At 38.4% G+C, this 14,866-nt stretch overlaps 1 protein-coding gene across 4 annotated transcripts; it reads left to right on the top strand.

Annotated features, from left to right (window-relative positions):
* The first annotated feature begins 3,070 nt into the window (after positions 1 to 3,070).
* On the top strand, positions 3,071 to 14,014 carry LOC103705562 (vesicle transport protein SFT2B). 4 transcript variants are annotated; one of them, XR_003385898.2, is made up of 9 exons: positions 3,071 to 3,316; positions 3,414 to 3,467; positions 4,554 to 4,627; positions 4,950 to 5,067; positions 5,198 to 5,256; positions 9,229 to 9,839; positions 9,925 to 11,013; positions 13,288 to 13,674; positions 13,758 to 14,014. XR_003385898.2 is itself a non-coding variant. In XM_008789436.3 (7 exons), the coding sequence occupies exons 1-6, from the start codon at positions 3,209 to 3,211 to the stop codon at positions 9,799 to 9,801; spliced, it is 474 nt and encodes a 157-aa protein (XP_008787658.2). In that variant the 5' UTR covers positions 3,071 to 3,208; the 3' UTR covers positions 9,802 to 9,839; positions 9,925 to 10,332. The 4 variants fall into 4 exon arrangements, 2 of the variants coding, with proteins under 2 accessions (XP_008787658.2, XP_008787575.2); XR_005513416.1 differs by having other exon boundaries at positions 6,991 to 9,839; XM_008789436.3 differs by lacking the exons at positions 13,288 to 13,674; positions 13,758 to 14,014 and having other exon boundaries at positions 9,741 to 9,839; positions 9,925 to 10,332.
* The last annotated feature ends 852 nt before the right edge of the window (positions 14,015 to 14,866 follow it).

Here is a 14,866-nt window from a genome sequence, read left to right as displayed (position 1 = left end):
GATCCTAACTTTCAAATATAAGTTGGATAAATGAGTTGAAATTGTTTGAATTGGGTCAAGGAAATCTATTCTTGATGGTAATCTAGAAAAAAATTTGGCCTTCATCTAATCTATCGAGCTAACTAGATTTACCCATCAATGAATGAGATAAATTATTTGTAACAGAGACAAAGTTATAATAACCATGCTTTAGAATGTAAAAAATCTTATCGTTAGGATACTTTAAGGGTCAACTATTGTTCAATGTCACTTGATATTTCAATGATTCATATTTCATGAAGGCGAACCGCTACTACTTGGTTCTTCAAGGAGTTCTTTTTTTTTTTCATTCAAGAGACTGGGCTAGTTTTTCTCGTGCCCTCTTGAATATAGCTCAATTTTATATTCTAGCACTATTGCTAATGCTATTTAGGCTTTATCTTTGATAGAAATAATAATAATAATTGTGTTATTGTCACTTCCAGAAACACCCAACGAGACATCTACTATGAAAATGTGTGCTCAACTCTATCTTCTACCTCTATGTTGGATTAGTATGGTGATCCGCAAGGCTTTTGCTTGCCATAAGATTCCTCTTGATCGGATCTCCAATGTCTCCAAAAAAGAACCACTACAGCAATATCAATAACTATTGTTGATCGAAAAATGCTAGTAAAGAGTGCATAACATGCCAATAATTCTATTGCTGGTATTTTAACAAAATGCCACGTAACATTATGTCGGAATTTATAACCAAGTATTTTAACATATGCAGGGAAAATTATGGATTTGGAAGCTATATTCTGCTTTTATTTTAATAAAATGCTAAATAAATTCATGTTGGAATTTATAACAAGACATTTTAACTTATGCAAAAAAAATTATGGGTTTGGCAGCTATATTTTGCTTTGTCTGCCAACATTTTATAAATGCTATGGTTGTCTTTTCCGGCATTCATGATAGCAAGAAAATCTCTGTACAATGATGGGCTATTCAAATTCAAGACAAACCCAACACTATTAACGGCCAATATAGAATTTCAGCGGGTATAATTTGACAATGCCAAGAAATAGTTGTGTTGGTACATGTTGAATTTTTAAACTTTTTTTGGCATTTATTGGCGACAAAGACCTACTTTTCCAAAACTTCACGATAAAATCTATATATAAAATCTATATAAAATGATCATCTCCAAAAATTCAGAAGATAAATTGCAAAACTAGATTTTAAAACTATGAACCAAAATATATATTGATATCCGCATCTATGCTTAGATTCAGCCCTTACAATAAATAACAACTATCTGCTGTCTAACAAAAGTAGATGTGCAAAAAGAAAAGAAAATAAAAAATTGATCTCACTTCAGTTATAGATTAATAAGTGTCACCTTCAAAATGACAAGGTGAATAATTAGCTTATAATGAAACAAATTTGCTATGGAGAAAAAATTGAAATTTGTTGTGTATGCATAATTAATCAGTGCACTTAAAAATACTTCATAGGTAAAAGGTGAAGCAATCTTTATTATATAATCCTTAAGCCATGTCAAAGGCTCGACTACACAAACTCCCATTTCCTACCAGCTTGAATGGACCCTCATAAGAAATTCAAATGCCAAGGGACTCTGGCAATTTACAACCCGAGATGCCTTCACACCCGACTGCATGAGAGAATAAAAGGAATAACAAGTACAATATCGCTCACATGAATTTTGTAAATACAAGAAAAGGTAAAAGTCCACAAGGATAAAATTCCAACCTATCAGTTGGCCATCACTATCACCTAAAGCTGCATATATGGTAACGATATCACCTTTTCTTTTTAATTCAAAAAACATCATGAAGTGTTCCATTGGATCCTTTTTAATAAGGTTCGGTCCATTTATTTTAGTAAAATTGTACATTGTTTTCCTTTTTGGTGTTGACTGAGTTTATGAACATTAAGGAAGTCTTTGTGAATGCCAAATATCCCATTTTACTATAGTTCTCGACAGAAGAAGATTTTCTTCTTCTTTCCAAATTGTTATGCAAGTGGTTGAGGCTAACTCCATGGCTATTGGTTTCTTAAGGTGATATATATTTTTTCTACAGGCTTACCAGACATCAGCCTATTGAAATGGTAAGTTTATCATGTTGCTTAGATCTCCATAAGAGAGGAAAAAGAGGAAGAAGAAGAAGGATGTGAAGGGCTAGAAGCACTCTCTAGATTAAGGAGTGTAGCGTGATGCCTGTAATAACATGGTGGTAAGAAAATCCAACTACGTGCAAAGAAGATTATCAATCATTACAAAGTATATATTTAAAAAATCTTAGTACAAGCTTATCTCATCAAGTAATTAGTTAAAAAACTCCTAGACCTCGCATATACATTAGTCTAATTCTTTAAGCTTTAAAGGTATATTGCTAATTTAGTCCATGGCCAAATGAGGCAAAAAAATGATTAGTCTAATGGCAACGGGTATTAAATAATTAAACATAACTATTCAAAAATAATTAGACAAGACTTGCTTCAAAGTTCATTGCGAGGCAATAATATGTTTACACACCTAGAACCGGATAATTTATAATATCTACTTCAACTTTGGCAACTCTCCTTTCATTTATAAAAATTTCATGTCAGTTTCATTATCACTTCGTCGCTGAAGAGCTAAAATTCTGTGACTATATGATGCTTGAGATTTTGCCTTTTAGATGCACCTTGTGCTCTTTGTTACTGACAATTTTTTAATAGAAAAAATATTCAGTTATAATCTACTATCTCTAGAACAGCTAAGAATCTCCTCATCAATAAATCCATGAATCCATCATGTTTCATAAATGTTGTCAAGGTTCGCTTCTTTTACCCGTTGCAAAAATAGGGGAAACTTCCAAACAAAGCCGTTAACGTCTGCCGACTATTATGTATATGTTCTCCCCGCCATCGAGGTTTACGTGTCCACTCGCAAAGCGGAAAAAAAAAAAGAAGGAAAAATCCTTCACCTTCCTCGCACGTGTCATACGCAAGCGCTTTTGGCGGTTTGCAAAGCGATTTGTAGCAGGGAACATGATTACCTCAACTCCACCGGCGGCACAGCAGACCCCGAAAGCCAAAGGAGCAAAAAGAGGAGCAGAACAGGCTGGAGGAAGACTGGTGCCGATCGCTTGCTCGCTGGCTTTCTTCCATCGAACAGGGGGAGAGGATGTAACGATCGCTCTCCCACTCGCCCTCTCTTCGATCGAGGCTCCGGAGGATGGAGGGGATCACAAGGATCCACCGATCTCTTCTTGGAGCGGACGAGGAACAAGATCAGGACTTCTTGGGCGAATCCAACGGCTCTTGCTCCCTATCTCCACTCCAGGTCTTCCTCCCTTCCGAATGGAAGACACGGAAATTTCTTCGATGATTCTCTTTTCGATTCAGTTGAAGTTTTGATTCGTTTTGCTGTTTCTGAGCAGAGACTCTATGGGTTCGCGGCGTGTCTGGTTGCTGGCTTGGCTTGTATGCTCTTGGTATCGGGCAAACCTTCCTTTAACTCTGCCGATTAATCTAACTACGATGTTTAGTTTATGTTGATGCCCGTTTCCTGATAATCTCTAGGATGAGAAAGTTTCGTGTTCCTGAGATTTATTTGTTTGTGTGTACCAAGAATGCGGTGCTGCCATGGATTTTGTTACCAGTTTACAGACCAGTAGAACATATAGTTAGATATATATGTACTTTAGTGCATTGTGTTTAAATTTTCTTTTGTTCAATATGAAAATTTCTTGGGCTTGACTCTGCCAATGAACTCATTCATGCGACATAAACTTGAATGTTCGTTTCCATCGTAACTGTATTTATCTTGTACTTGTAATTGTATGAATTTTGATCATTTTTTACCATCTGCTTATCCCTATGATTTAACATGGCTATACAGCACTTCTTCTAAATAACAATTCATGGAGATTGGGTTCCGACTTCCGAAATTAGTGCATAGATTTCACTTTCAGAATGCCGTGAACTTTTTGATTGCCACCGGTTCGAAATTTCACCGCTCTCACTCTTGTGCTTCGAGCTCTTTCCAAAAACATGGTGACATATACTGTGTGCCGATATGCATGTGTTTGCAGATTTTTTTTTTTTCTTCTTTTCCCCTCTTCACGTGATCGACAAGCACTGACTTTTGATGGTTTTGTCATTAGGTACTGGCCTTTCCATTGGGGAATTTTATGTATTATCCAGATAAGAAAAGAGAAAAATGAGCAATTTGAATTATAGATATGCCAAAATTCCGTACTTTATAGTTATATAGCGATTTATAGTCAGCATTGAAGTAGAAGAAAAAGGAAAGGGAATTTCTTTGATGCCTTTGGGGAGACGCACGCACGCACACTCTACATAGTCTATGATTTGCCAAAATTCCTTACGTTATAGTTTTATAGTGATTTAGAGTCAGCATTGAAGTTGAAGAAAAAGGAGCAGGAATTTCTTTGATGCTTTTGAGGAGACACACACGCACGCACACATGTGCCCACACTTTACGTAGTCTTTAATTTCTGATTGTGTGATATTTTGACAATCATGTTCTAATTATCTGTTCCCTCTTTCTTGTGCAGTCGCTTATCGTTTTCTTGAAACCTATCAAATTTGCAGTGATTTTCACCTTTGGAAACATTTTGGCTGTAGGAAGGTGGGTTTATAGAGTTCCAAATGATCTTGTTAGGCAAAAATGTATCTAAATTTGATTTCTGGCATTGATAATGATCATCTTCTTGAAAACCTTATGAATATTTTTCATAGCAATCTGAGTCTTGCTAATGAAGAATTTCAAGGTGAACAATACTGTTTGGTTTTATAAGAACTCTTGTTATTTTTCACAAGCACTTATTCACTGCCTTTTTTCCTGTTGTTTTTTCTTTCTGCTCTTCCTTCTCCTACTCTCAGTCTTCTTCCTTTCATCATTTTCCAATTTTCTGAAAATCTATATGGTAAATTGAGCCTTAATGTGGCAGCACAGCCTTCCTGATTGGACCAGGACGACAGGTAAGAATGATGCTTGATCCGGTTCGTGTTTATGCAACAGTGATTTACATCGGATGCGTCATCCTGGCCCTCGTTTCTGCTCTTTGGGTAAGTTTGATGCTGCAAATTAACTAAAACATTATATCTTTATCCTCTAGCTGTTCCTGCAGAAGCATATGGACTGCAACTTAATGCATCCTCTGCTTTTGTTTTTATTACTTTTTGTTATGTTATGCAGATTCATAGCAAGGTATTGGCACTGCTTGCAATTATAAGTGAAATTTGTGCTCTTATCTGGTAAGCCTGCTTTTCCCATCACTGTTTCTGTATATTACTTTAATATCAATTTATTTGGATGTTGTGCCCTCAACTTTACAAAGAGAATGTAAAGAGACAGGAAAGAAGAATATCAGATGTATAAGCAACTAAGCATTCCCTCAGCCATTTGAGACTAAGCATTACCAAAGTACGGAAAACCCTGATCTATCTTAATACAGGACATAGAATTTCTGTTGGATGTCGGTTTTTATTGCCATCATCATTAACCGTTAGTAATATATCATGATTACCCGTTCTCTCAACCCTTCCATCTTGCACATTTTGGAGAGTCTTGTAAAGAAAGGACTTAGATTCACTTCTTTTGGTTTCTAAAGCAAGTCATTCTATGGAATATGTCAGTTTTGTCTGACATGTTATGGTTATTGTATAGCTTTAGTGGTTTACCTAACCATGAGCTGTCTTGAAAAACATTTTTATGCGACTTTGTCTTCCAATAATTGTCACTAGAAACACGTTTGGTTTTTTTAAAAGCTAATGAACTTACATTACAGTCAGAACTCAGTTTCTCTCTTTATCTCATTGGATGGCATTATTATCAAACCTAAGTATCTCCAAAGATGCTTGCTTGTTTTTCTATTACATGTTGCTTATATCATTATCCAAAGTCCTTGAGGCCAATGGCTTGTGTTATAGCTGTGAAATAATGAAGGAATCAAGGAACCATCATCCAACTGGAGCCTACCACTCCCTGCGAGCAACCAAGGTGTTAATCTATCACTTTAATATATGTAATGCTCTTCACGAGCAAAAGGAGAAATTTGTTTAGTTCATTGACAAGATCATTGAAAATAATGTCTGAAGTTCTAAACTTAGATAGGATTTTTAGTTAGATGTCCTCAATCAACCCCCAAAATAAGTACCAAAGCTAAGCCTAGTAGCTTGAGAAGTCCTGAAAAGAGTCAATAGCATCCTCCAACTATAGTGCCCTCTTTTCCATATCCATTGACCACCTATACAACTTTAGAAAGAAACCCATCTTATAGAATGCCCTCAAGAAAAAGAAGGCAACAAAAAAAAATCCGTTGTAAAAAAAGACATGGTTCATGCCTAGCTATCCCAGGCAATAAAAATCTTATGTACCTTTATCATACAATCCCCACTTAACCATTCCAAAACCTAAATTCAGATCACCATGTTTTGCATATAGGCACACACATTTTGGCAAAGAACCCTTAAATATATAAATTGAGATTGAGAGGTTATCAGAAGATCAATAAAGATATTAATATTAGGGTGCTGTTAGGTCAGCTTGGATTCAGGTACCTCCTGCTTACCAACCTGGCAAGGACCCATTAAAGGGTTCATGATCAAATTTGATCCAATCCTATTCATGGAAGAAACAAGTCAGGTCTGGTAGGAAAGATTTTTTATAATGTCCATGGGATCTATTTGTCCAGGTTTTTTAAAATCTTTACATTCCTCGGCAGTCACCAGGTTTGGATTGATTACAGAGTAGGTCCATGTTCAACCCTACATAGTACATAGGTACTGACATATGACAGGCTCGGTTCCCTTCATGCCTCAAAATAATACATTCATCACATAGCTTCAAAGTATTTTTAACAAATTTTATAAGTGTAAATGGTACAAGAGTAACGCTGTACATATTGTACTGGCTGAACTATCGTATCAGGTTTTGGTCAGGTTCATGAAAGTCAGCTTATACCATTATATATTTTATGCCTGAGTCAGGTTTGGTCTGGGTGGGTTGCAATTTTACTAGAGCCAGACCCATACTTGGAAAGCTTAATGGTTATATTTTTGGGCCCATGCCTGACCCAGATGTTCATGGGTCTGAATTGGGCCTAGGCAAGGTCCATCTCTGAGGGTCTCAATGGCAACCCTGATTAATGTACATGCTATTGGATATTTATGTTTACATATCATATTTTCATGTATTTATTAGGATGTTATGCGACAGGGTGAAGCTCCACATGTCATATTTTCATGTATTTTATTAGGATGTTATGCGACAGGGTGAAGCTCTAGTTTTTTACCATCTTTGGCAAGAACACTCAATTCTTATTGTATTTTGGGGGCTGTTGTCCTGGAGTAAATTATTCTACCAACAACTGTTCTAAAATTTGCTTATTGATATGCTGTTTGATAGATAGTTAAGTTGTTACGGGTTATGGCCAGCTCATCCATTTATATTAAATGCATGTCAAAAGTTTATCTGAAGATCAATAATATAATGATATGTGGACAACCTTCTAATAGAGTCCTTGTATCCTTCTACTTCTAATCCTAAAGAGAGCTATTATTTCCTCTATTTATATAAATCTCCAAGTCTATTTCCTTGTTGACATCACATTAAGATTTCCAGGTATTTCACTACTACCTAACAAACTTCCGAGGTAAAACCAATATTCTCATGTTTCAGCAAGTGATATGTCAAATGACTCACTTAATCTAATAGAGAAATCATCTATTAGAGTAATAGTGACAGAATTAGCTAAACTTATTTGTCAAAAAAGTGTAACACCTAGTCATCATTCAGTAGTCATGCACCTAAAACAGATACATGTGGACTGAGACATGCATCCTAAAAGGCAGCAGCTACATTTTAGCTTATGTGAACCAGGCACTCGTATCCTTCAATCTTCACCTCCGCCTCCAGCTTCCCTCCTCAGTTGCTAAGACATATCAGCAGTCCCATGATCGCCAGCACCTACATTCACTCTTGATGCACCTATACCCAGAGATTGAGCCTTTATGAGAGCAACTTCTCCATTGCGACCCCGTCCCTGGGCTTGGCACTGCTTTGTCTAAGCTGGTCGAGGAGATTTGTCTTCACACTCTAGCCACACACCGTGCTTCTCCTAAAGGATGCACACATCGTAACAATTCACCACGATAGCTGCCATGAGATATGTACCTTTTTTGTATAACTGACTGACCTGTTAGAAAGATTTCATTATCTTACCTACCAGAGAATCTTGGGAATAGGGGTTTGCCCCACGGTAACACCTCTTTGCTTGGCAATCAAAGATTCTGGGTTCGAGTCTTGGGTGGCGCATCCCCAAGTAGTTGTGCCTAGGTAATTATAGTGAAGATGGATCTCTGTCCCTTTCTCTCATGAGAGAGAGAGAGGGAGAATCTTGAATCGTATTAAGTGCTCACATAACACTTCTAATAGCTAAAAAAAAAAGAAAAGAATTAGCTAAAGACACCTTTGTTGGGCCATCTTCTGTATTAGATAAGTTTGCTTCTTTATTGCTTTCCTGTCCACAAGCTCATGATTTTCTTTGCACAATGTTGCTTGATCTTCACTGCTAGAGATCTTTTGTATATGCTGCTGATAAATGGTGATGCTAGCACGATATTTATGGTTTCACCCTATTCTAGTATAGCCATCAAGATTTTGTTTTCAAGTTCTTCATGTTGGGAGGAAAATTGTGATATATTTCAGACATATTTCTCTGAAAAATGATAGTTACCACCCTGTAGTTTTTGAACCTTCGGGTTGTCATCTTGGATGTTAGAACTACTAACTGCTTCCTAGGAATCCTAGGTTCATGCTGGATGTTCATAACTACTGTACCTTTTAGAATCAACATTAGAAGTTTTCTAATATTCTTTCACCGAAGAGCTCGTTATCCAAGTCTTTTGTTTGTTGTTCGACCAGTCAATATGTTTGGATTGATTTATTTGCCTCTTCACTGGCATAGAAGTTGTTTTTTGTTCTGGAACATACTAAGAAGATAGCATTTGAGATTGCCTCTCGTTGGAAGATGAACTCTTGTCGGGTCATTTTAGTAGATTGCATTTTATGCTAATCATTGTGTTGTTAACTTGTCATACAATTTCTTGCTGATCTGGTGACCTCTAAAGAAAAAGAACTCCCGTATGGTGATATAGATTGGCGGGATCCTATTCCTCTGATGGCTACAGCTAAACTGACTGCTAATGACTTATGGTCAACTGTAGGTTTCTTTTGCTTTCTATGGGCTTCACGGACAGGCTGAAAACAAATCTTTCTTGACCTCTCTAACAGTCACAATGATGTCTAGTACGCTCAAATTAGCAATCAGCTTGATGGTGTGCATGCATGCGAGGTTGCGGTGGTGGTTAGACACCTCACTTGCTTGGGTTCTGGCCCATGTTACAATAACTCCGATAGCAAGAGCACATTTTTATTCAAAAAGGGAAAACCCTAATGGCAAAAAAATTTCATAGGTTTAAGTGCTTGTATTGTTTCTTGAGGAACTTGCCAACTCTCTGAGCTTGATTATGATGTTTGTTCACATGCATATGACCCACTAGGCATGATAAAGCAACATAATGTATTCCTAATGATTGTATAATTTGAGCATGGTTTTCACAAGGTTGTTTAGCTTCCCCCCCTTCCTGCCAGCTACGTGGCCCAGCAATTGAGAATATGAAACATCATTATTAGAGTTTGGATTTGATATTTGCTTTTATCATCTGTACAAGCATAGTATGACAAGTCATCAGGCGTCGGCTGATGTTCAGTACCTATCCTATAAAATAATTTGCTAAATGAGAGATCTCTTTCTCATGCAGAGTATAGTCTGGAGGTATTGAGTTATTTTAGAAAGTTCAATTTTTGGATATATTGCTGGATGGATGTTCACCAATTCTGGACGTCATTGTGCCTTTCAGGTGCAGCTTGTCTTACGTGCCATTTGCTCGGAGAATGGTCTCAGAATTGCTTATAAGTTGCTGTGACACAGAGATATAGGCTGATGCTGAGCCAGTGATGGTTGGATGGTGATACACATTCCTCTAATTATTGCTGATTACTGAAACCTTGAGTGGCACCACAGTTTCCTGCTGTTCTTTTTTTCCTTTTCATTTGTTATGCATGAGATTGCCTGTTTGTCTTGTACCTTTTTAGGCTTTAGGAGATTCTTTTGAGGTTCCACAAGGGTGTTGACATCATTCTCTTGTATTTTTTTTTTCATATTACAGTTTGATTTTAACTGACTATTGGTCTGTTTTATTTTGGATTGTTATGGTTCGTATTACATGGTGGCTAAGAGGCATCAACATCTGCCTGCTTTTTACTGCTCTCCGTGATGGTTGGTATCCCATGTCAAGCTCTAACCAATCAGCAACTAGTGGAGTCTGTTTTGAAAAACTGGAGAATCTTTATTTTGGAAATAATTTGACAGTGCAATTGTTGTACTAATCATGGTTATAGTTGAGGGATTTCTGCAATTTCTTTCTTTAGTGGTAATTAGCAAACGTCAGATTTGGTGAAATAAAAATAATAATAATATAGCATAGGGAATATGGTCGGATTATATTTTGGACCTTGCCAAAGCTAGAGTTACCTGACACGTAAGCTCATAAGAACCGCAGATGCTGCGTCAAGTCACAAGTGCGATCTCGACGAGGAATTTTATTTGAAATATCAGAAATACCCCGATACATTCTAGAATTACCCCCATTCTTCAGGATTAATTTATTTTAGATGTTGAAATCGAGGCTATCCCGCGCCGATAAATAGAGGGAGGTATTGGTCTCCGGCTATCTGGCTTCTCCCCGAGCGCCAGCGACTTCTGAGGCGAGAGAGGATCCGAGGAAAAGAGAGGGGCAAGAAGAAGAGGGCGACGAGATGCCTCCATCAAGGAAGAGAGAGAAGGGAGGCGGCAAGCTGACCCAGAGATCAAGGAAGAGAGAGCGAACGATCTCGGCTTGCACCTCTCCTCGAGCCACCTTTCTTGCTCGCCACTCCAGCTTCAACTGGTTCTCTCTCTATCTATCTATCTATCTCTCTCTCTCTCTCTCTCTGATATATGGATCTAGCTTACCAAAGAACGCTGGGAGTCTCTAATTATGGAGTTTTCTAGTAGAAATTCCACTGGATCTATGATCAGGTTACTGTATTAGCTCATCCATCATGTATTTGAACAGCACGGTTAAAACGTTTCAAACTGAAACGTTTTAACAACTAAAACGGATTCTGGTGCTGTAACTGTCAGCTCACCAGAATCCGTTGGGAAACCATCTCACTGTCTTAAGCTCTATATAAACCCATGTAACTCAATGGTTCGGGGGTGAGAAAGATTTAGAAATCATCACTACTATTCTCTCTCAGTCTTCTCTATACAATCTTCTTCATACTGATCTTGGTCCTATTAACTTAATTTCTAGCAATGTTTTATAATCTGTGAATCGTGAAGTTTCTAGTTTATGTTTTGATTCAAATCGTATGTATAAAGCCAGATTTGGAGAATGAAAATCTAATTGATTCAAGTTGTTTAGGCTTCTGTTTTGTGATCCGAGTTGTTCCATTGGGAAATCGACATGAAATATTCTCAGATCTCGATCAGCGCAGCTCCTTCTATGAATAAACTGAGATCCGCGGACAAGTGCCGGTTGGAATCTAACGGAAATTTCCTGATCTTAGTTTCTTCCGGATCTGTTCTTTTTCTTTTCATTAGGTAGCATTTCCTTCGATTTTTTTTCCTTCTAAATTTGAGCACAATTTTCTTCTCATCTCAAACCTAGGGTTCGCAGATCGAAAGAGATTTCTAGAACCGAAGATCCGATCAGCAAATTTTTTTTAAATTCCTGGCATTTTTATATCATTTTAACCCCTCGCCTTTGTCATTTTTCGAGTTTTTAGTTCCTTCGTCATTGCAAAGCCTCGAATGTAGCTTTCTCGTTACAGAGGAAGATATTTATGGTCTGATACAAAGAGATCTGGCCCGTCTATGGGCCACTTGGTAGGCGGATCGCTGTCTTCGATTCATCCGCTTGGTTAAACCTTGCCTTCTGATCTATGTAAGTCGTGGTCAATAACTGTGTCTCCTCCCTCCCTCCTTAACAACGGGAACCCCAAAAATTCGAAAAAAATAAAAAACTCAACAACCCCAGATCTCTCTCGAAATTGCTCTCGCCATTGGCAGCGTGCGAACTGAAATCTAGCGGATGTCGGTAGAATGCCGTTAGTAAATGGCCGTTCATTTTATTTTATTTTATTTTATTTATTTTTCCTGGGTGGAACGAGTGAATATTGTCTTCGATTAAATAAATAAAAAAACGAATGAATTGAGCTGTGTTTTCTCTTTGTTCTATTGGGGAAAAAAATGAAAGGTACCACGTGGATATTTGGACGGAGGTCATGTAGATTTTTTTATATATTTTATTTCACATATAGGCCGGACTTTGTTAAAATCATCATTTTTTTTCTAAAAACTGAAAGTTGATAAAGGATGAGGTAGATTTATTTATATACACATAGGAGAAGAATCTAGTGAGGCTCAGGTTGGCCAATCGGTGGTTCCACCGTCGGAGCATGAAGGACAGCATCCCTCTCCCATTGCCCCCTTTTCGGTAGAGAGTCAGAGAGGAAAGTGCCACCCTGGCAAAGGGTCCATCGCCAGACGGCATCTCCAGCCACAGTGGAGAGCCACGCTGGCCATCCGTCGGCGACTTGCTCAACATGCACGCTTTTGGGCGGGTTGCTCAACCGCAGATCCATCCTCGGAATCTCCCTCTATGTTTGCTGTGATTTCTTTGTCCCTCTGCCACTGCTGCCGTTATCCAGCTTGACCTTCATTTTCCCTTTTTCCTTCTCGCTGCGCTAGCGCTTTTCTTTCCGTCGGAGAGAAGGCTGTGGAGGCAATAGAGGGTTGTAGTTTTTTTATCGAGATTGGGAGGAGAGAGCGGAGAGCTCCACTCATCTCTTTCTTAGTTAAGTAATGCCGATGTGGCGAGCCGAGCCATGTGTCGAATATATTTGTGTAATAAGAAAGGAATTATATCCTACACTGCACCATACAGCCAATCACAGCCGTTTGTTTCTACCAACTTTATTCATCAAATATTTATCTTAATGCATTATTATAGAAATGAGCGGCTGTGATTGGTCCTTTTTTCTTTCATCACGCGGTGCACACAATATAGGGTCCAATTTCTCAGGAGAGGCCACGGCAGTCCGGTGTTGATATGATCCCAGAGATCGAACGTCTCGGAGCAAACGGCTGAGATGATCCTATTTTATTTTAAATGCAGGAACGATGCAGGTCCTGGACGCGTGACACGTGTAGCTGTTCTTGGAGGAGCGATACAAGAACGGGAGCTGGGAGTACGAGGACATCGGGGTCCACCGGATCGAGAAGCCCTCCGACTCAGCCACCGGGGTATCCTCGACCTCAAGTACCTCAACGCTCCCGGCACCACCGGTAGCCATTACGGGCCCTCATAATCTTTTTTACCTCCTTCCTACATTCTTCCAATGGCAACGAAGGAAAACGAGCCGTTGCTGGTGCTGCTGCTGGTGGTTTTAAGGGTATTGGCTGTGAAGTCATGGATTGGGCAACCCGATCGACGACTGGCAGCCGAAGGCCAGGCCTTCTCTTCACGCGGTCGCCGTCAACACCAGCCTCCAGCCAAACGAGGGTAAGTAACTCACATGAATTAAATTTTTACCCTTCTTTTGCGTCCTTGTCTATCTTATAGCATGAGGTGGTGTACGCAAACAGGGCTTCAAGTGAGGTTCCAGGCTATGAGAAGCAGAGCAGCGGATGGAGAAGTGGTTTCCATGAGAATCTCCCAGCAGCTCATTTAGCTTCTATTATCATTTTACATAAAACCGGAGTTCCTCCCCTTTGTAGGAGGGGTCGATCTCCGCCAAAAACTATAAGAAATTCCTCTGGGGGAAATTTTGGGGTGAAGGCAACTCCCATCGCCTACTGTAGTGCTGAACATGACATGTTTCGCTCACCATTTGCCTATTTTTCGTGATGTTTTAGTGCTGTAGAAAGTACGTAGATGCATTTGGCAGCTTAAAACAGGGCAAGTACATAGAATTCTGGGCTTTCACTCTCCCGGACAAAGCGGTAGAAGTTCGTTACTTGAACGATCAAGCTTGAGATAAATTGTTTTAGGGACAGCGTCATGTTACAGATAGCCTTCATGCAACTTCAAAGTTTCTTGCATAGTGTCGATGGGGCTGATAGAACGGTAACACGGACATGTTCGTCATATAAGCCACTCACTAATTCAAGATAACCTCCAAACAACTAGCTTTTAGCACGGATAAATATAGAAAAAGAGTTATTTCAAAGTTAACATCCAATAGTTTAATTTAAAAAAATAAAAAATTGATCAATGGTGCGAGGGATCTCTCTAAGCATGTGAATGATTATGCATTGAATACATTTTGGATACTTGTACGAGATCAAAAAACTTCAATAATACTTTTCGGCTAATCTTTGGATGAGCTTTTGAACTGTTACAAATAGTATTAAAATGGAATCACACTATGACTTATGTAAATTAAGGAACATTATAGCATAGGCCTATTCAGATTGTCCATAAGTTAATCGTGATATTTGTGATTAAATTTGAATGGATTTAGATACTTAGTCTGGCGAGGACGTCATGGCTTAAATGGAAAGATATTTGAGGATCTATGTGGGTGTTTGTTTAGTCCCATAATAATTAGGAATTAGGTAAATATTAGATACTTTTTATATAGAGCTAAGAAACTTAAATAGTTTCTTCGAGCTAGCTTTTTAGGTGAGATTCTGAATTGTTACAAATTAGATACATTAGGATTCCATGAGAGATTTTGGATGCTTGGGGCAAA

Source organism: Phoenix dactylifera, chromosome 9 (genome assembly GCF_009389715.1).
Source record: "Phoenix dactylifera cultivar Barhee BC4 chromosome 9, palm_55x_up_171113_PBpolish2nd_filt_p, whole genome shotgun sequence".
Lineage (NCBI taxonomy): Eukaryota > Viridiplantae > Streptophyta > Magnoliopsida > Arecales > Arecaceae > Phoenix > Phoenix dactylifera.
The sequence above is the reverse complement of the archived record's forward strand: the minus strand, read 5'-3'. Positions and strand labels throughout refer to the sequence as shown.